At 46.3% G+C, this 22,031-nt stretch overlaps 1 protein-coding gene across 2 annotated transcripts in view; it reads left to right on the top strand.

The window, feature by feature from the left end:
- The window catches only part of LOC144153930 (thromboxane-A synthase-like), a 58,825-nt gene that overhangs the window by 15,074 nt on the left and 21,720 nt on the right, over nt 1-22,031 (top strand). The window contains exons 1-5 of one of the 2 annotated variants that reach the window (XM_077685704.1): nt 12,024-12,100; nt 12,323-12,402; nt 12,752-12,848; nt 20,338-20,390; nt 21,112-21,208. In XM_077685704.1, coding sequence (XP_077541830.1) covers nt 12,350-12,402; nt 12,752-12,848; nt 20,338-20,390; nt 21,112-21,208 — 300 coding nt within the window. In that variant the 5' untranslated portion in view covers nt 12,024-12,100; nt 12,323-12,349. Of the gene's footprint in view, nt 1-12,023; nt 12,101-12,322; nt 12,403-12,751; nt 12,849-20,337; nt 20,391-21,111; nt 21,209-22,031 lie in introns of those variants that run through there. The other variant, XM_077685703.1, reaches the window with a different exon arrangement.

Genomic DNA, 22,031 nt, shown 5'->3' with positions numbered 1-22,031 from the left:
TGGCGGCATTTATCGGATGTTGCTGTCATCGCTTGCGCGCTGCCCCGCACTGCCCGCGCTACGCGGCGATGAATGATTGCTCAAACCAGAGCGCTCGTTTTAACGGCTTTAGAGAGGTAGGAAATATTGGCACGTCTTTTTATAAGAAAACCGCAAAACGTGATTGCCAGCTACACGCCGCAAACGATGTTTATTGCGTCCGGGAGGAGCTAGCGAGCGCAACAGAGCTGTCCAATGGTTCCAGCAATGGCCTTGGGCGCATAACAGGCGTGCCCCCCCCCCCCCCCCCTCCTGAGCTACGACTTTTGGTTGAAGGCGGGTACAGTAAACGGTTGTGAGTTCTGTTGTAAATACGGGGCTCACGCATCACTGCACTTTATTATGAGTTCAGTGAATCCAAGCGAAGTAGTCGGGGCAACCTGCACGCGCAAGGCCGGGTGCCACGGCTCGTGTATACGTGTTGATGCAGTTGCTATGTTCGTCAACTCATAACTGTGAAAACCGGGCAGCTAATACCGGTATCAACGCCGGTGTTCCCTCTGTGCGAGTCAACGAAATGTTAGTCGAATGGAGTTGGCCGCGATATCTGCGTCAAAGCAGCTGCCGTGGCCACGCGGCAGAAGCTCCGCGCGTACACGTAAGAAAGGGTAAGCAGTGATGAGCACCGTAATACAGAAAAGGAATAAACCATGCAGATTTTGAAAGCATAAGCGAAACGTAATACTGAAATGCCAAGGTAGGCATAAGCTCAGCGACAAAAAAAAAGAAAAAAAAAACGACAGACACCGTCATTGCTTCAAGATGACTAACACGCATACTAATGACCCATTCGTTTAGCTGCGGCGGTTGCCCTTGAAATCCCTGCAGTTTCGTGTCAACCATTACTTTGCGTCATATTCCGTAGCACTCAGTTAAGATTGGAGGGGTGTATGCTGGCACGACGTTTTTGTTCATAGCCAGAAGTCGATCGGCGTTGTTTACATAGCCCGTCGCACTGCGCGGATTCATAGCTGTTGCTTTTCCGCTTCATTTCAAGCGAACCGAGATAAACTTTTTTTTTCGGCAGCCTGCTCGCGACCTTTGTAAAATGTTGTGGGAGCCGTACACCCAGCAATACACAGAAATACGCCCTACTAGCTCGACTTTTTCGAAACGACTGCGCATTTTCTGCCCCGTACAGCCGCTCCTTCGGGCTAACCAACATTCGATTTTTGACGGCGCCGCTGTTCGGCGGAGCTGCGGTCGCGCACGGAGCCTATACCAGTCGCGCAAAGTTCGATGCTGGAACTGGGCTTGATAGACAATACGAGGCTGAAAGACTGCCCGCACTAATGCACGCAGGACACTGGAGCAGGCACCCACTTTTCTTTCTTTTTTTATCTTTCCATTCCTTTGATGCCCTGCGGCAAAATAGCGCAATAAAAAACTGCTATCAGAAAGCACGACAGGATGCACACAGGATGCCAAGTGAGACTGCAAAACACATGCGAACTATACTTAAGGAACTAAATCAGAAAGCACGACCGTGGGACTAAACATAAATTTAAATAAATCTAAAGTAATAAGAAATAACCATGTCAAAAACGTCCTCTTCGGCATAGGAAACGAATCGGTAGAAGAAGTAAAAGAATATAACTACCGCGGAAAGATGGTTTTGCTGACCCAAACCATGAGGAAGAAATCCGGCGCTAAATAGGTATGGGTTGAAGAGCACTCGGCAAGCACTCCCAAATAATGAAAGGTAGTTTACCTCTGTCACTCAAAAGAAAAATCTACAACCAGCGTATATTGCCCGTGATTACATACGGAGCTGAAACTTGGGCCTTTACTAAACAACTAGAAAGCATACTTAGGTCGGCTCAACGGGCCATGGAACGAATAATGTTAGGAATAACACTCAGGGACAGGAAACGGGTTGTCTGCATCAGAGAAACTAGAGTAGAAGATACCATAGTTCAAAAAAAGAAAAAGAGATGAACTTCGGCTGGCCGTGTAGTGAGACGAACCGACAGCCGGTAGTCAGTTGGGGTAACAGATTGCATACCAAGATACCAAGGCGTTGGACTGGGCTAGTTGGTACATGTTTGAATGGAATAAAAGCCAGCGGTAAGACTGGGTCTAGCAGAAGTCGAAGCCCATAACCCCGATGGAGAGATAAAATAAAGAAATTCTAGGGTAAATTGTGGGCTCGAGCAGCGCAGGACCGGAGTGGTTGGAGGTCAGTGGGAGAGGCCTTCGTCCTGCAGTGGAATGAGCAGGTTGATGATGATGATGATGATGATGATGATGATGATGAACTTTCTCTAAAATTCTTATAGAGCATGGTTGTAACCACCTGTGGCGTGTGCGACAAGTTTGAATAGAGTTTCTGACGGGTTTTCATTAAATTCATCTCAATAAGATTTCTATACAATTCTTATTTGGCCAGGTGATAACATTGTTTCGCATATGAGCTTATGATCTTTGTTTGAATAGAATATCTGATGAGTTTTATTAAATTTACATCAATTACCTTTTTATAAAAAATAATATTGAATATAGTCGTAAGATTCTGTTGCACGTGAGTCAGGTTTGAATAGAGTTTGTGGCGAGTTTTAACAGAGCAGTATTTTAGGCGCTCGCGATCTCCGGCGGTGATGTCCATCACGCCAGGCGCCACCGCTCCCAAGTGCGCCCAAAACGAAGTGACGGCTGTCCATCGCGCGATCACGGTTCATGCGCCGTTGCACACGGCGCAGTAGAATCTCACATGTATGCACCAATAAACTCCCAGTCCTCCGTGGGTCAGCAATAGAAACGCAAAGCAGAGTATATTAAATCTCAGCATATTGAAGACACTGAGATGCGTGCTCGGTGTTTGTAATAAAAAGTTTAATGCCTGTCTAATGACCACAGTCTACAAATTAGAAGTTCGATTGACCCTATAGAAACGCAATACACATTCTGCAAAACTCAATCTGCATAAGGCCATAGCTTATTGAGTTTTTGTAATAAACAATAATTGGGGCGAAGCCCATTAGGGGCTCGGGCTGTCGACGTTTCATGTCGTCGTCGTCGTTCGTCGTCCTATTCTCATGTGATGACGGTACTAAAACACCGGGACATTCATTTTCCAACGCTTCGCGCTAGAACGTAACGCACACTAAAAGAACACATCGGGACACTCGTTTTCAACGCCTCGCACTAGAACGTTTCATCTTCATTGGCAAATAACGTGTACCAAAAGAACACATTGGCCGGGACACTCGTTTTTCGTTAGGGCTTGCTTTCTTGCTTCTATTTCGCTCCGCACTCACTTTAACTTTAAAATTCGCAGTTCTTCATTTCGAATTTCACTTCTCCGTCGTCTTCGCAAAAGGAATGTCGCGTATATCAGCACGCGCTGTGTTGCAAGAGAGCGACTTACAATTTTTGAATACACTTTTACACTGCATGCTTCGCCCGTACCAAGGTTTCACGTTAGTGGAGATGGCCCGGTTTTTCACCTTCTATTGCCGCAGTTTATGACATGGTAGTTTTGGTTCACTCTATAGAAACTCAATATGATTGGTTTTTTTTAACTGAATATCTCGAACGCAATAAAATGTTGTTTGGGTTTGCGCAATAAAACGTTTATTGACTTCCCTATGCTTCCAGTGCATAAAATACGAGTTCAATTGACTTTTTATTAATTCTATAGAACCTCAATACAAAGATTATTAAAACTCAAAGTCCATTTTCGTGAGAGAAGACTCCTGTTGACCTGCTGTTGGCCTTTCTGTTGAACTTTGCGGCCGCGCCTGTTACCCCTTGACCTGCCCCCTGGACAGCACCTCCGAAGCTCATTCCGCTCGCTATCCACAGCCAGGAACATTCTTGTCGCCCCGTCGTCACACCTTTGCCTCTCAAGAACGCTCGTATTGTGCGTGCCGAAGGGGCCTACCCTCCTTTGGCACAGGTGCTTCCCTTTCCGGGCGCGAGCTGCAGTGCCCTTTCGCAGAGCCCTGGCACACGATCCCGGGCTCACGCTCCCCGGTTAGTGCAACTTCCATTTTTGGGGCGATTCTGTGTACTTCGCAGCAATTTTTAAATGCGAATGCATTTATTAGCCGGGGGTTGTCTTGCTCCGTTGGCCGGCGTACGCTTGCATTCCTCCAGCGCTAGCACACGTGAGCGCGCGCACGTGCGCTCGCGCCTCGTAGTTCTGCCTTCGTCGTCGTCGTCGTCGTAAATGCGAATGCATTTCTGGACGCGGCTATGGAAAATGTGCGCGTGCGCTCCAAACCCTCTGACCCCATAGTCTTGGTTGGCGACTTCAACGCTGACGTGCGCAAGAAGAGTGGCGAGTGGCTGGTCGAGTACATGCAGACCAGGCACTCTATGCATTGTCTCTCTGCCGGCTTCGACACGTGCCCCACTACCATTCACGGGAGTTGCATTGATCTGGTCTTTACGCGAAACTGTGACGCGCGTATGCTTCTCAAAGACCCTTTGACCGTGCACTTTAGCGATCACAAGGCAGTGATTGTGGCCGTCAGGTACAACGATAACACAAACAGCTGATGAATAAATGATTACGTTCACACTCTCGTCATTAATTACGCCATTACTCGCAACACACTCATCGGTGCACCCAATGCATTCGCATTTCTGCACGATTCCCTTCGGGGAGGTGCGGCGGAATTTTTTGTCCCTCACGTGTTCCATACGAAGAGCCGATACGAAGAGAGCACAACAGAAACGGTCGCCCTTCCCTCTCTTTCCCACCCGACGTAGCCTGCGACTGTGCTGAGCGTGAGTTCTAGTGGGACATCATGCACAGAGCCCGGTCTAGAATATGCGGCGAGGTTGCATAAAGGACGCACTATCGTCGATTTGAAATTGTGCCCGCACAGTCAAAAGTAATCTCCTCCCAATATTACACAGCTTCTCAATCTATAATTCTTAAAAAGAAGATCGTGGCACTTACTAAAAGAACACTAAACAGATACTTGCACCAGTATAAACTAGGTCCTTTAGTGCTTTCACTAAATGGCCATGCATAGCCTAGCGAAAAACTACGCGTGGCAATGTGGATCGGCTGAGCGCGCAGCACGACAGTGACACATTCAACACGCACGTATCTCACTTAGACCACAAATAAATTGAGCAAGAAAATCAATGAGATGCACAGGGAAAGCGAGTATAACTAACTTACCGTAGAAGTGCATCTGCTCTTCTTGCTTTTATACCCAGCAGCGGCGGAAAGTCCTCTGATAGAGTAGGTGAGCTTGTTGCAGGAATCAAATATTTGAGCGATAGTTTTAGAATACCACATTTTAATGTGAGTATATACAAGCCAGGATGGGAATTTGCAAACACTTTTTAATCGTTTTTTGGTGTGGGAAAGGTGCTGTAGTTATTATATTCAATAATTCGTAGAATTTTGTTACTATCCGTGAATGTTAGTGTCAGACAAGCAGCAGTCACTAAGTGCACGGGCTAGACTAGTAATGCTAGCATTTAGGTTCCTTACTTAGTGGCAGAGCCCAGGTACCGTTCTGCGGGGAAGTAAAGTTCGTAAGGAGTTAGTAAATACAGCCGTTACTACCCTTTAAGAGCTTTTTTTTTTACATCACTTAGTGCATCCACTAGACCCGCTCGCGTCGATCGCGTGCTCCCTCTCCCACTTAATCGAGCAGGCTCTCAAGCTGATCTGCTAAAGCGCATTCCACAAATGAAATAAGTCCTACCAAAAGGTCAGTGTGCTTGTCTGCGGCAATACATTTGACAGCGTGTTTACCGAAACAACGAGACGGCTCCCGCAGGGAACACTGACTGCACCAGAAATTCTCGTCCCTATCCTGACAGGACTGTATGTACGCGTCATTTAAGCTGTCAGGAATATGCGACAAGGTTCCATTAAGGACGCAGTATTGTCGATTTGAAATTGTGCCCGCGCACAATGATCTCATCCCAATATCACACAGCTTCGCCATCTATTCATATCACTTAGTGCGGTGGTCAAGAAATTTTTCTATTCACAATTATTCACAGTAAACCTCAGTTATTCGTTCTCGGGACCGCAACATCGTTCGAATGTTTTTGTGTGCATTGCTGACGACCAAATGAACGCCATAAAAAGTGTGCGTACGTGCCACCGCATAGCGTAAGGAGTGTTTTTGAAATTGTCACAAGCTCTTACCTGAACCCATATAGGTTTCTTTTTCAAGTAACTATAAAGAAAGCACTCAGCTGGTTTTCCCGTTTTTTATTGGCATGTGGGTGGTGGGGCCGTTATACCGTACTGTAGCGATGCAGACGACACATTCCTTTGAATTGAGCGGTTCGCTGAAAACTGCAGCAGAGAGGATGGCTTCTTCGCCCATTGCAACGGGACATTGTAAATGATACCTGTTTTGGTATATTGGATTGTCGTTTACACGTCAAAAACATAATAAAAACGTTCTGGTGCGGGCAGCGCTTGTGGCGTCGAGAGTGCTGTATCACTTGCCTGAGCGCACCGGCCTGGAAGTGTACTTTGTTCGTGGTATTCTCAGCCCGGTGAGGCATTCATACATATCGCCGTTCGAAAATCGAGGTCATTGACATATTTACGGAGCATGCCGTGCGAGTTTAGTCGTCGCTACTAAACCCTAAGCACGGCTTCTGAATATGAGCAACGCTAATATAGGCGTGGTCACGTGTCACACTTAGTCAGTGACGTAGGATAGTCGCGGTAGCTAGTTAGGTGTTAGACGACTTGAAAACGGGCCAAGATGTGCGTATACTACGACTGAAGTCATAGACGGTTGTGAGTGCTTGGACATTCAAACAACACGGAAACACGCGTGTTGCACATGAACACGCCACGGCACGTACCGCCCATTTTTACGCATTTCGTCCGCGGGTGGCGCTGTTGACCGGCGCTGTTGACCGGATAAATGGAGAGAAAAAATGGAAGCTACAATGCCGTTTGAGATGTACAGGGCTGAGAAAGTGGTCATCACAAAGAAAAAGTTCTACGATAATTTCTATAGCAGTGCTTTGTTTTTTTAGGCTAGAGCAGGTTGCTTGCGAACTAAGAGCTATGTGGGGAAGTATTCACAAAATTATGGGGCATGCGTGGTCTGCGGAAAAAAAACAGAAACTATGCGGCACAAAGCGCTAGAATGCGAGGGTATCCATCCAAATCTACATGAGGGAAATATTCTGCTTCCAGAAGCCCTAGAATTTAAGGGTAGCACAGGGGAAGTTAACTTGAAGGCTGTCGAGGCGACGAAAAATTAGAATGGTGGTGGACGAAAAGCAGAGAGGGGAATATTGCCTAGGACAGTTACCACCTGTAATAGGAAAAAAAGTTTTTTTTGCCTAATACGTTTTTGGTGCCTTCCCTACGCAGCGCTAGTATTAAACCAAGAGTATAAAACAACACCCGCCGCGGTGGCTCAGTGGCTAAGGCGTTGCGCTGCTGAGCACGAGGTCGCGAGTTCGATTTCCGGCCGCGGCGGCCGCTTTTCTGATGGAAGCGAGAAGCAAAAACGCCCGTGTGTACGAGATTTCGGCGCACGTTAAAGATCCCCAGGTGGTCAAAATTAATCCGGAGCCCTCCACTACGGCGCGCCTCATCGCCTGCGTTGCGTCGGCGCGTTACCCCCTAGAATCAATCAAGAGTATAAAACATAGGTATTTTATTTATGACTTGTCATCACCCCGCTACAAATGGCAAGCCAGTAGCAATCATCATCATCAGCAGCAGCAGCGCCACCTATCCGAGGTTCGGGCCCCTATAGGCCTCGTGCGTTGGTATGGTGGCGCCACTGATGAGCAGCGTCCAGCGCCATCTTGCTGACAACGAGGGCATAACTTCTGAATTCCGCTAGCAGACGACGTCCCGTAGCACGGCACAGCGCAGTATGATTATAAGCCTTGTCCGCCGCCATAATCCCCCCGCTCATTCAGGGCTCACCAACTATCAGGAACGCCTCTGGCGACTTTTGCAACAGAATACCCTCTCTTGTCGGGCAGTACTCCATCGCATCTACCCCGCTCAGTGTCCGTCACGGAATTGCCGCCTGTGTGGCGCCCCCGCCACACTTGTCCACTCCATGTGGGCATGGCCCCAAGATCCCTTCCAGTATGCAAACACTCCTGGTCACAAGAGCTGCCACCGTCGCCACCAAACTTCAACCGGCGGCCAACACGCGTCGCTAAACCACAGGACTCAATAAAAGTGTTTCTCTATCTCTGAGAAACATGAACGAAGGGCCGCTATTCTGTTGCACGGCTATACGAACAGCCAAACGGTACTTCGATAAACGGGAAATGTTGCGCGAGGGGATACAGAAGAGAGAGAGAGAGAGATAACTTTTATTTACATATAGGGTTAGGGCGCGGTGGGCACGACCCGGAGGGCCGCGACGACTTCAGCCGCTCGAGTCACAAGCTCCTTCTGGAGCTGGGGGTCCGAGCGGCCCAACGCCTCCATCCACTGGTCAGGAGAATTAATTGGAGGGAATAAGTCCTCTGCACAAGCCCACATTTGGTGCTGGACCGCGGCCTTCTCACCGCAGTGGGGGCAGAGTGAGGATTGGCAGAGGGAGGGGCGGGCATGATGAAGGATGGCTCTGCAGGGTAGATATTCTATTTGGAGTTGATGCCAGAGGCGTGGGGGGAAGCTTGCGGCGGGAGAGGCGGTAATGCTGTGTGACCTCTCTGAATGTGAGGAGACTGTCCCTGGTCGATCTAGTTCCATGGAGGGAAGAGTCCACAGGATACAGGAAAGGGATTCATCACAACAAAGCCAGTTGTATACAAGCGCGGGAATGTATCCGCGCTGCCTGGACACTGTCATTTCGCAACGGCTTCAACTCAACACCAGCGGCGCCGCCCACATGAAAGATAAAACTAAAGAGGCAAAAACCCGCGCTCCCACTTTCGAGGAAAACGAGAGGCCTGTAGGAGTGTGCGTGTGTGTGTGTGCATCACCTTTTGGCAGCTATAATGTGTGTGAGATAACAGGCGCCACCGCTCCACTAATGAGAAAAACTGTTCTGTGCGACCTCGCGCTTCCGAAGAACATGAATGACGGCACAACGCCCCAACAGCGCCGGCAACCCTTTGGAAGCTTTGGCTGGATTTGGTGGATTTGATTTTTTCAGCTTTAATCCCGGTCAGTGCATAACTGGCATAACCCAGTAGTTGGTGGACAGCTTAGTGAGGAGATGACCGACGACGCGATTTCACAGTGCTTGTAGAAGCGAATGTCTCCGTGTAAACTCCACTGGGCCTTGTCGGTGCCACGAAATTATCTGATGTCCGTTGTGTTGGCAGAATTGCGGCGAAATGTTCGTGCGTATCTTGCCACACCCAGGATATACTACCTCAAGAGCCGAAGATCCAGGCTTGTAGAGGCAGGTTTTTGAAAATACAGCTGCGCAGTAAAACTCTACCCGTAACTACTGAGAATACGATGTCGTTGGATGCGCTCAAAAATATCGCTTGATGCTTTGTTTTCAAAAGCGTTCATATGTTGATGAACGCGTACTTAACATGCGAATATTTTGGACGTAGGTGCGCGTGAGGAAGTTTTCATGAAATCCTCTATACGCTTGTTTACTTTTTGATCACCCTTCTATGACTCGACATAGCCACGAACATGTACATCGTACAAGGCACAACGAGTGCTATGGTATTTCACAAATGGTTCCTCTCGCATCCGTAATGCCGATGAAAAAATTCATTTGGAATAATGGAGATCGTTCCATAGCTGATAGAGTTGCACGTGATTGTTCGTGTGACTAAATGCCGGCGTACGTAGTTGCATGAGCTCGTGCATGTTATCGGTGTCAGAAAAAATATTTTACGCAACGAACTGCACTTCAACTCGTTTCCTTGAACCTACTGTGGCAGAAGCGCACAATACGAATTCTACACGAATAAATGTTTGAGATATTTGAGAGCCACTTCAATAAAGCTGTAAATGCGAGTGTCCAAATTTTGGCAGGTGCGTGTCCATCTGTTTATTGCTGTGCCGCTTGGTAGTGTAAACATTTACGTTTCTTGTGTTTTCGTTTTAAGGTTATCTTTATATTTGCCGGCATGACTATATGTACAATGGAAACATGCATGTACGTCGAATGCTCCATGCATTTTCTGATGCGTGCACGCTTACACTGACACCAAAAGTCTATATGGAGAGCCACAAAAAAACACGCGTTCCGTATTGTTGGATATACGGCATTTTTTAACAGCGGACGCACGCGAAGTAGCGTGCAGATACGCAAATACATCTCTGATTCTGTTTTTCTTGTATTTCTTCATGGGTACTATGTGCATTGTGCACGTCGGAGTCGCAAGCAGCTGATCCGTGTACTGTCGTCTGCTTGTATTAGAAAAGTGGCGCTTTCTAAAATGTTTAGCATGCATTCCCGCACAACTCGTAAGGGGAATATGTATATTGAAATAACAACTGTGAACGTAACAAAACGCGGTGATGTCTTGTATACTCATTTCCCGGTTGGTGTTCAAAGTGAGCCCCTTAGCGAACGGCGGTATGTGTTTATTTTCTTCTTTGGAAAAACCGTTGCCGCAGCTACCAGGTGGTGCCACGTGTTAGATGAAACTGCAGTGCACGAGGCCCACACTCAATAGGAGTTTTATAGGCAGCTAATAAGATAAATGTAACAAAAAGTGATCAGAAATTTCATTCAAACTTCGCTAATATGCAACAGCATGTTATCACTGTGCACAAGAAGAATTTTATAGAAATCTAATTGAAATAAATTTAATAAAAACCCGTCAGAAGCCTACCCAAACCTGACTCACACGCAGTACGATGTTAGGACCATACTGAATAAAAAATTTTGAAATTTATAGAAAGGTAATAGAGATAAAGTTTTTGAAAACTCATCACAAATTCTATTCAAACTTGACTCCCACGCAACAAGTTTTTACGACCATACTAAATAAGAATTTCATAGAAATCGAACTGAGATATATTAAATAAAAACCCGTCAGAAACCTTTTTTCAAATCTGACTCATATTGAACAGGATGCTACGACTCAGTAAGAATTGGTCCAAGCGCATTCAGCAAATGAAATAAGTCCTACCAAAAGGTCAGTGTTCTTGTCTGCGGCAAACAATTTGACAGCACGTTTGCCGAAACAACGAGACGGCTCCCGCGGGGAACACTGACTGCACCAGAAATGCTCGTCCTTATCATGACAGGACTGTATGTACGCGTCATTTAATCTGTCGGGAATAAGCGATAAGGTTGCATTAAGGGCGCAGTATCGTCGATTTGAAATTGTACCCGCGCACAGTGATCTCATCCCAATATCACACAGCTTCGCCATCTATTCATATCACTTAGTGCGGTGGTCAGGAAATTTTTGTTTCACAACTGCGAGAAGAATGGAATGACGAGATGCCACAACATGGCATCGCGGTCAGTACGAGGTACTTGGCCTAAATCGGGCCCTTGGCGAGAATACACCTGCCTTGTCTGGGCTTCTGACTCGGTTCGAAAACGAAGATATTGCTGGGTCGCCGCATCGCCCGCAATTAAACGAGGTTACGACATCGTGGATTTGGAAATTCCATCCGCGCGCGTTTGACCCAAACGTACACACTATGGCGGAGTATTCTTGATATATAGATTGTCGAACAAGAACAAGAACCTGCGTTCAAAATGAAAAATCTGGTCACAACGTGGGCAGCATAACAGGCTTAAACTGTTATTTAAACTGTTAATGGCTTCCGCAATATAATAATTCAAAGACAACACACTACAATTACATTTACAGAGAAGGTCATTCCGTACACGTGCAAACAAAGGGGCCAAGGGGCCATGTATGAACCTTTTCTGTCTTTCTTTTTTTTTTCTCTTTCTATTAATCACCGTTCTTACTGGGTAATCCAGTATAGAGACACAAAAGCGGCGGTCGCAATTTTCTACATGTCCAATAACTGTCAGAAATCCGCAAATGCCATGAGAGCAGGACCGGATTGGCGAGCAGGTTGACGCGCGTTGTGCGATGTGTGTCAAGGCAAGGCACTGCTGCGCTGGGCCCCACGCTGCACACGTTGCGGCGAAGATCCTGCACCGGCTGTCTTTGTTAACGAAGCACCCATTCGAAGGTCTCTATTTTGCAATGTGTTCTCGTTATCCGATGCTTTTACTACTAACGTTGACCCTCTCGTCGCTAACGTCTTACAGGATATACTAATATCTTTGCAAAGCAATACCAGAAGTCACATCGCTTTTAGGTCTGTTTAAGTGCATGAGGCAATTGGATAGTGCGCAACTGTTCTTCATCTTCTCGTGCATCTTTTTTTTTTCCTGCTGACCCTTTTACGCAGGCAACAAATTGACTGATTCTGCACACCATGTGGGACCTCGTCATTGCAACCGTTACTCTCATCGTCCTACGCTGGCTCATGTAAGTTTTCCTAACCCGCAAGAGTGGCTGCTTGGGCTATTTGGCATTACATCGTGGTTCTGGAAAGCGCGAAATATCGACAGGGACAGGATAAAAAGAATGCAACGACACTGCTGCTAACAAACAACTTTTTATTTAGAGAAAACACAACGTATATGCACTAGCATGGCCACTGTAAACAAGAACAATGTCAGAAAGCCCTAAAAGATACTGCCATATGGAACGCCGAGCTAGTGTATATCAGGCTGAGATAATCTTGACGCTGTGACTTAATGCGAGAAATATAATTTGCTTTTCGCAGCTAGTTCTTGTTTGAGCGGAAGTCGTTTTGCTTTTGTAAACCTCCCAGGAAACGGAGAGAACACTTCCAGTTCTTCAAAAAGTTGGATATACCCGGACCACCACCAAACATTTTGTTTGGTAACATGTTGGAAATGTTTCGAAAGGTGAGCTTTTTTATAGCTTTTATTGCTTCTACAGCCGCCGCGACAAACCGGTGTTTTAGACGTTACAGGTGTCCGTTCTTCCGGTTCGGGAACTTGCTTAGAAAGCTGCTTTTGATTGAGTACCGTGTAAAGTTGATATTTGAAACTCCACTCTAAATACAGGTCTAAGAATGGCTGGTTTAGGTGTTTGCCTCTCTAGTAACTCTTTTTTTGTGCAGTTTCAAACATTAACCGATTTCAACAAGCCCGGCTTTCGGCAGTATTTTGTGTACAGTTGATCCAACTACGCCATCGTTTAAGCGGAAAGCCTTGAATCTCTACGCTTCAAGCGCGTGCGTTAGAGGCACAAAAAATAGGTGATACAAACAAAGCTCGAGAAAAGCTGGGGTGCGCGAGCCGGGAAGAAATTTTTTGATGTATGAGCATCAAAAAAAGAGTATCATTCGGCTCTTAAGATGCTTCAGTCAGATGGCTAAAAGCTCCCATTCCCGAATCGACATAAACCCTAAAAGAAGCCAAGAACCTGTCGTAAAAATTACCATTGGCGGCGAACACGCTTGTGCATCGGGCTAACGTCCTTGCTGGCTGCGGCAGGTGGTGAGGCTGCGAAAGCAGCTGTGCGCCGGCGTCATGGCCAAATTAATTGCGAACACGGGTACACACCAGCCTGACGTACTATTAGAGAGTTATAGAAGCATTCCCGGCACGGTATACCAGGTAGGCGACAGGCGCTACTGCGCATGCGCAACAGAATAAAAACTGGTTGCGCGTATGCGCAGCTGTCCCGGGTGCCTTACAGGGACCGGTTATCCGCTCTGCTATAACTCTCTATTCTCTCGCGATGCATCGTGTGATTCTGTGATTCTGAAGAAAGGGTGATTCTGGAAATGCAAAACGAAAAATGTGTTTGATTCCTCTGTCATAGGTATCGGTAAAGCACGAAAGTGAAATGTGCAGCGAAATCTGCAGTGAAAGGAGCATGATTTGCGGGATCGCTGCTGTCTTGTGGGTGTGCTTGGCGAGTGACGTCCTGCTAGCGGGTCCCTTCAGGAGAAGTGCGACCACTTTGGTCCTGCTCCGTGGCGTGTACGGCAGACGGTTGCGTTGCGACGAGCTCAGCTTGTGGAACGCGAGAGGTAGAATTTGTAGCTTGAACCGTGAACGCTCGAACGCGTTCCGCTTCCCTCTGGCATTTCTCTTCCCATCAAATCAGTCGGCGTTCGTGCCATTCGCCCGTCGGCGTCGCTACGACGCAGCTTACGTCAACAGTCGGCGCTGGTTAGTGTCATGATGCACTACTTCGCTTCACCTCTCTTAGACAGCATCACCATCCGCGTTTCTCCTGTGTTCGTTGTCCTCGCGTCATTTCCGCGACGGATGTGACGTCACCAAAGCCTTGGTGTATCCAGGAATAAAACACTTTCGTGTTAATATTGTCACGGGACACCTCGTCGTCCCGTGACTGGCTACCGTGACTGGATTCAACTAAACTGCTGGCTCAGTGGCGAGCGGGGAACATGTGTGTGCGGCGGTCCAACGCTAGGCCTACCATCACGTCCTGAAATTCAACCTCATAAACCTGTACTCGCGTCCTCGCATCCACGGACACACCTCGGAGCGGCGGCAGGCTTCTCCCGTGTCGGGAAATTCTCAAGTACAACAGGGAGGGCAGACGATCATATCCCGGCCACCATGAGCCCCTCGATAAAAAACAGGCTGCAGCTTTGCGACTCTTCCCAAACCCAGTCCTGTATCACCAAATGTATCCCGATCTATACCAACCAAAATGTAGATTTTGTTGGTGCTGCGCTACACTCTTACATATCATGTGGGAGTGCCCGCACATCACTACAAACCCAGCAGAACACAGCACACATTTACTAAACATACACTACGACATGCAAACTGCTGCACAGCTCAACCACGGCAGATCAACAGGCCCTACTCCGAATAGCAAGGGAGGCCACTGATTCCCATGGGGTCGGCCGAGCCCTTGCAAAAAGGAAGACATAAGACATTTAGATCCAATAAAGTCTTTTCTCTCTCTCTGTCTTCACGCCAAGCCTGGGCGGACGCATCACAATGGCGATGAGGCAGAGATCACTTTGCCATACTAACAGAGAGCAGACGACAAAACCGCGAAAGGAACAGGTGGAAGGACAAAGGATGGGCATGAAAAAGTGCAAATATGGCCCGTCTGTCATCTTGTGTCTTTCGCGACGTTATACACTGAGGAAGACTAAACTCAGCAGTACAAAACTAAGCGGCACTAAGCTATGCGATTTAACTCGGCGACGCCGCCCAGCAAAAACTGATGAGCAGCGCCGTAGTTTTCTCAGATACGGAAGGTTGTTCCTACATTGTTTATTCGAGCTACCTAGCGATAGATACTGTAACGGCTGTGTCTGTTTTAACAACCAACAGGGAGGATGAAATTTATCTGCATACACCTTGCTCGCACAATGAATATTGCGCTTCACTCATTGATGCTTTTTCTTGTTCGTGCTTCTGTCACTTCACCACAGTGGCACGCTCAAACGATTGGCGGCATTCGCAAAATGGGAGCTCTGAAAGTGTTTGTAACCAATAATCCGGCCTTTTGACGTGGTGCAGACTTGGCCAATACCAGAGAAAGTTTAGGCGTAAAGTGTAGGGCGCGCCGAAACGCAAATATATCAGGCAGTGGCACTCTGGCTCGCATGAGTTAATCGTGTACTATATTCTATTCAAAGCACAAGAAAATGCATTACGTCGTTACGCTAGCCAGCCAACAAAGGGCGAAGCTTGCACTGAGTCGCACAGGGCTTCAACCCTGGCGAAGCTGGAAAATGTTTTTAGGATGTAAGCACTGAAGGAGACATTTGCATTAGGTTTGAAATCGTTTATTTACCAGTTCCTGCGTCGCTTTTTACTGTGGTAGTAGTAGTCATCGTCATATCCATCTGTATCGTCGTCTTCCTCATGCATGACTGGCGGGCCCGGATCATTCTGTACGCAGGCTTTAGCATTTTTTCCACAGTGGAACGTTTCAGCACGCGCTCGGCGGCAACCGCCTTCGCGAACTGGGCGTCTATAGCGTGATCGAGCTGTCTTGTGCGCCTTTATTGAGGCGCGCGGACACACGTAAACTGTTTTCTTAGTATGTTTGCGAGCTCTGCGCAAGCCTGGCCGACTCCGGGCGCTCCTCGTAAAGCACGTGCTCACTTGCGCGGTAACCAACAAGAGTAACTATGCCCCAGTTTTTTGGTGATGCCGCACACCGCACGCATTACGGCCAACAACAACAACAGCTTTGCAGTCAATAGAAATTCACTGATAAACAATAATTTATGCAATAAAGAAAGCGGTCTAAAATTACGTTTTCTAGCAATCATTTCTGCGCGGTACAACCTATTTACAATCTACAGAGGGTTGCCGCCATGCAATTGTTCCTCTAATTGGGATGACGCGGGTCAATAACTTGGTGTTAGTACATTTGACACGAATGAAGAGAGAGAGAGAGAGAGAGAGAAAGAGCTCTTTGATGTAAGCTCGAGATGTCAGCGCAGCTAACGGCAGGGATTGCTACAGCAAAATGGAGAGACGAGCTAGTTGGTGAACATCCATTAGCGATTGTTAAGCGCAAACTGACTCAGGGGCGTTTCAATGTCGTTTCTCTTTCTCTTTCCTGTGCCAGCTTGCGCTTAAGTTTCACTCATAAATTGCTGCGGCATCTGGCGGATGATTTCATTGAATTGGGAAATTTTGCAGACAACAGTGAAAGAGAAAAAAATTATGAAAGCGGTACTACAATGCATGACGTGAGGGGCAAGCTCCGACCAAGGGGCTTGATAGGTTTCCGCAAGCGCACGCACGCTGTGACAACGACACATTGATGGACAACGTAATATACAGCCAGCATAGAAAGGTCTCTTGGCTTTTATATACTTTGCCGCATCCCTCCGCTTTAACAGCTGCACACTAAACTTTCTTACACCCTTTTTGGCCGAAAAGGGTGTAATAACCTTGTCCCATGGCGAACACCTGTAAAAGGTGTTTTGGCGAAAAAAGTGTGTACGGATGAAAAAATTGATGTTCGTGTGAACACCCCAAAAAAGGGTGTAAGGTTTCTCAACACCCTAAAATAAGGGTGTGGCCAGGGCAGCACCTACGCGTGGCAATGTGAATCGGCGGAGCGCGCAGCGTTCAACACAAACAGTCAATACGCACTAGTTACACTTGGAACACAAATGAATTGAGCAAGAAAACCAACGAGATGCAAGCGGTACAGGGAGTGCATACTTACTCAGCAAGACATGTGCTCTTCTATCTTTATATCCAGCAGAGAAAAGCCCCCAGATCGAGTCGGTGGGCTTGTCGCAAAAAACAGATATCTTAGCGCTAAATTTTAGAACTATGAATTTTACTATAAAAATATACAAATCAACACGCGGATTTGCAAATACTTTTTATTCACGAGGTATTTTTTATGTTTCATAACTTATAGAATTTTATTAAAAATCAAACAAATATTTTCCGCCACCTCAACACCCTTTAAAAAGGGTGTTCATTATTTCAACACCCTTTATCCCAGAAGGGTGTAAAGCTACAAATTGGGGTGTTCGAAACTAAGAAAAAGGGCGAAAAGAAAAATGGTGTAAGAAAAAGGGTGTAAGAAAAGACCGCCAAGTAAGAAAAAAGGTGAAGAGATCTCCAACTTTGGAGGCATTTGGTACCTGTTTACACGGGTGGACTGAACATTTTCTACAAGTGGGGGGTGTTTTGTACCTCACGATGTTTAAAGCAATATGAATTGGCATAATTTATTCCCAGTGAAGCTGTTTAAGCATGAGCTAGTTTCGGTGGCGTTAGCAAAAAAAATACAAAGAAGAACTGCGGCACCTGCAAAGCGTGCACCACCGTAGATAGGGTATTATAACAGTGAAGTCGGCTTTTGAGCTTGTTAGAGCGAATGCGAATGCTGTACTCTAATGCTGTACGTTTGCGAATGCTGTACTCTGCTTAAAATCAGACGTTCTATCAGGCCTGGAAGTAAACCAGAGAACGGTAGGACGTTTGGCCTTAGGCGCGCATGAAAAAACAACTAACGAAGCAGTTGAGGGAGATATGGGCTGGGCGTTGTTTGAAGTTAGAGAAGCACAGAGTAAAATATGCTTTGAGATGAGGTTGAGGGCAATGGATCAACGAAGGTGGGCAGCTAAGGTATTTAGGTACCTATGCTTGAAAAGCGTGGACACGCAGTGGTTAAGAAACACCAGAAGGCTAACGATGAAATACGGAAAGAACAGTGGAGAATCCAAAACAACCAAGGTAACCAAAAAAGAGGCAAGGCAGATTGAAACGAATAAATGGAGAGAAAAAATGGAAGCTAAAACGTCGTTAGAGGTGTACAGGGCTGAGAAATTGAACATCAGAAAGGAAAATGTCTACGATAATTCCCAGGGCAATGCTTTGCTTTTTGAGGCTAGAGCAGGTTGCCTGCGAACTAAGAGTTTTGTGGGGAAGTATTCACAAAATGATGGGGTATGCGTGGTCGGCGGAAAAGAAACAGAAACTATGCGGCACATAGTGTTAGAATGTGAGGGTATCCATCCAAATCTACATGAAGGGAATATTGGGCTTCCAGAAGCCCTAGGATTTAAGGGTATCAGAGAGGAAGTTAACTTCAACGAAAAGAAGATTAGAATGCTGGTGGACGAAAAGCAGACAGGGGAATATTGCCTGGGACAGGTACCACCTGTAACAGGAAAAAAAAAGGTATTTCGGGCCTAATAAGCTTTAGTGCCTGCCCTAAGCAGCGCTAGTATTAAACCAAGAGTGTAAAACATGGTTGTATTAGTCCTTTTTGGTAAGATGACATGTCATCACCCCGCTTCAAAGGGGAAACCAATAGCAATCATCATCATCATCATCATCATTAGAGTATGAGCACAAGAGGCGTATGCGTACCTCTTACTATACCATTTCAAATATACTAGTCTTTTTTGTATTCCAAAAGGCAAAAAATTGGCGCAGCTTGCAATAGTGGTGGAAGGCTGGAGAAACAGCATAGCTGGGGATCGACCTAGCTTGTTTCCACCTTGGATCCCCTGTCGGGGGGGGGGGGGGGAGGGTTACTGGAACAGCCTTGTAAAATCCGGTTAAACTTGGCCTCACACCTCAGCGGTCATCCTAGCTTGGCAAGAACATTGCAAAGCCTTTCAAACATTACAAAACTTAGCAACACCGGTTAGCAAGTGAACGGTTTTTTACGTATTCTTGTTTCCATGTATAGTTCTTTTTCTTTAACTAGCGGTTGCTTGATTTGTGTAGTGAATTGTTTTGTTTTTGTTGTTGTTGTTTCTATGTTTGATACTTTGTTTGCCATAATGTGCGGCTACATTTTTGTGCTGTGTATTTGCGTGTATTGTATGTGCTGTATTGCCCCTTCTGCTTGGGCCCAAACTGGGCCTGCAGTATGTACTAAATAAATAAATAAAATAAATAAACTAGGTCGACCCCCAGTTCCGCTGTTCTTTTTTCGCAACTGCACACCTTTTCCACACCCTTTCAGCACCCTAAGAAAAACCAACGGTGTTGAAGTTTATCAACACCCTTTTTTTCCACAAAAAGGGTGTAGAGCTAGGAAAAGGATGTTCAGATTCAAGAAAAGGGTGTAAAGGCCCCCTAACACCCTTTTTCCACTTATGCTACACCCTTTTTGGCTAAAAGGGTGTAAAAAAGTTAAGTGTGTGTGCTAAGTCGTCCACCGCCAAGCATTTTGCGCTATGATTGCATGTCATGACAATGTTCTTAGCATTGTTTCACACCGTATGCCCTTTCAGAATAATGTATACTGCAGCAGTGAAACTACGTTTCATTTGGTGCTAAACCAGGTTCGGCTATTGGCAAAACGTATGTTCATTGTGCGCTGTATTGCAATACCTAATAAAAACCATCAGATTCAACTGCGTACAAACGTCTCCTAAAAGCCCGTATAGATATACCCGGCGTCAAACCTTAGTTTCTGTAACCACGTAAAAAGTTTGCACCGCAAGTCGTTTCCCTGAAAAGAGATTCACGCAAAAAAATGTTGGCCGTAAGAAGCTCCACCGCAAGACATCTAGACAACCGGTAGGGCAAGTGTTTTCGCATGTAAACTACAAAGAAAACAGAAATGGCAGGGTTGAATTTCCCCTCGGCCGGGCGTCACTGTCAGCATTCGCCATGCGGAGCACTTCATCGCCATAAGAGCAAGACAAAAACAGGAGCGCACTCATCATTTGCACTACCTGCATATCACACGACCCTAAAGCGGCGTACGACAGTCCAAATCATTATAATAAAAATATTTTCCCTACGCGGAAAGTTGCAGCGACGCAGTTGAGCTGTCATTTGGAAATATTTCATTCCTCAATGGGAACATGTTGCATTTTTCTCTTTCGCTTGCGGTTTTGTAACGTTTGATCCTCCTGTTTAATTGACATATATTTATTTTATCTTTCAACAGTCCCCAGTGAAGTGTTACCGTGAGTGGATTGACAAGTACGGCGACGTTGTTGGGTATGAAACTCTGCGGTCTTCTTCGTCGTTATTTCGTCTTGTGTCCTTCATTTCCAGAATTTTTATGTACGCCAGTACGTTTCTCTGTACGTAAGCCTGGCCTGTAAGAGTGCATATGTGACTGCCTTGGTTGCTTATGTAGTGCATGGTACATTAATGTCACCTAAAGGGGCAGACTGTATATGTAATCATATTCAGTCTGCAAAAGCGTCAGAAGTATGCAAAAAAAATTAAATTATGTTACCAATGCCAAGGCAAATTTGCCATTCACCTGAGATGCAGCCGTATGGCTAAAAAGAGAAGCTATGCAGCGTTCGCGGAGACTTCGCAGTTCACAAAATAATTTATCCTGCTCCAGGAAAAAACATTTTTGCTGAAAGATTTCTGAGAAAGCTGCCTAGCTTTCCTTCCTATCCGTACGGCTCCATTTCAGGCCAATGCCAATTTTTTTTCCTCCGCAAAAACTTACTTCCCCACCGGAGATTCCGCGAAACCGGTCGCCTGATATTCGTCAGTATATTAAAAAGGTTTCGCTAGCCATAAGCGCGATATCCTGCCCAGCTATGAACGATATGTTTTCGTAATACAAAGCCGAAGTCGGCAGCGTATCCTCTTTTAGAAACTACCACGCGCCGATGCGTCAAAATGTTGATGTACAGTCTGGGAGCAATCAAACGCTAACACGAGGTTGGGTACTGATGTCATGCTCTTTTTCTTGCAGATATTTCAACGGCTATCGCCCTGTCCTTTTGGTGGCGGATCTTGATCTGCTTAGGCAAATTCAGATTAAGGACTTCCAAGATTTCACTGACAGGGCGGTGAGTGTTTTATACAACTGCAGTCATATGTGTGTGAACTGTTTGTGTCTGAAAGGACGCACTCACACAGTAGTAACTTGGTCTTCTACGTAATGGTCATGGGAGATGAGAAGAGAACCGCCAGGTAAGCTTCGGGTGATTGAGTTGACAGATAATTTGCTTGTAAAGTTGACGCGGCGAAATTTCCCACATTCGCATCTAAAGTCGTTTTGTTTTGCCTTGTATTGAACTCATCGAACAGCGCAGACAACTTATCTAATGGTAAGGTGACGTTTAGGGAAGAGACTTTTGAGAAACTTAACGCATGTTGCAAGTTCCTAAGCTTGCTACCGCTTGGTGCATCATTTAAGCGAATCTAAACAAGTACATTCTGCACGGTTCTGTTTGGTCGAAAATGTGACTCGCAGCCTCAGCGCCTAAACAGACCGATCGACAAAAGCAAATACCTTTATCACTGCCCGCGTGAGCATTCAAACACTGAGCCTGGATATTAAACATTCGCTCTTGTACTCAACACAGAAGACGTGCAGGAGAGGACAGGAATAGAGAAAGTCTGAAATGTTACAGTGCTCTGAAGGTGCAGCAGCCATAGCGTTACGTCATCGCGAAATTTTTCATCGCTTTTTTCCGCGAAATAATTTCCCGGCGTTTGCGTCTTTATAAGTTGCCACCTGTGCACCAGTTCATGAATTTTATGGAGAACGTACAGGCCCTACCAACACCTTTAAGTGCGGCCTTTCCCGTAGTGACCCCCATTAGGAGGCGAGCTCTTCCTGAATTGATTTGGTTCTCTAACCATTCTTCGACGTAATAGATAATGGTT

This window comes from Haemaphysalis longicornis, unplaced genomic scaffold (genome assembly GCF_048455015.1).
Source record: "Haemaphysalis longicornis isolate Haplotype H1 unplaced genomic scaffold, Haemaphysalis longicornis Haplotype H1 scaffold_9, whole genome shotgun sequence".
Lineage (NCBI taxonomy): Eukaryota > Metazoa > Arthropoda > Arachnida > Ixodida > Ixodidae > Haemaphysalis > Haemaphysalis longicornis.
Note: the sequence above shows the minus strand (reverse complement) of the source record. Positions and strands in the feature narration are given on the sequence as shown.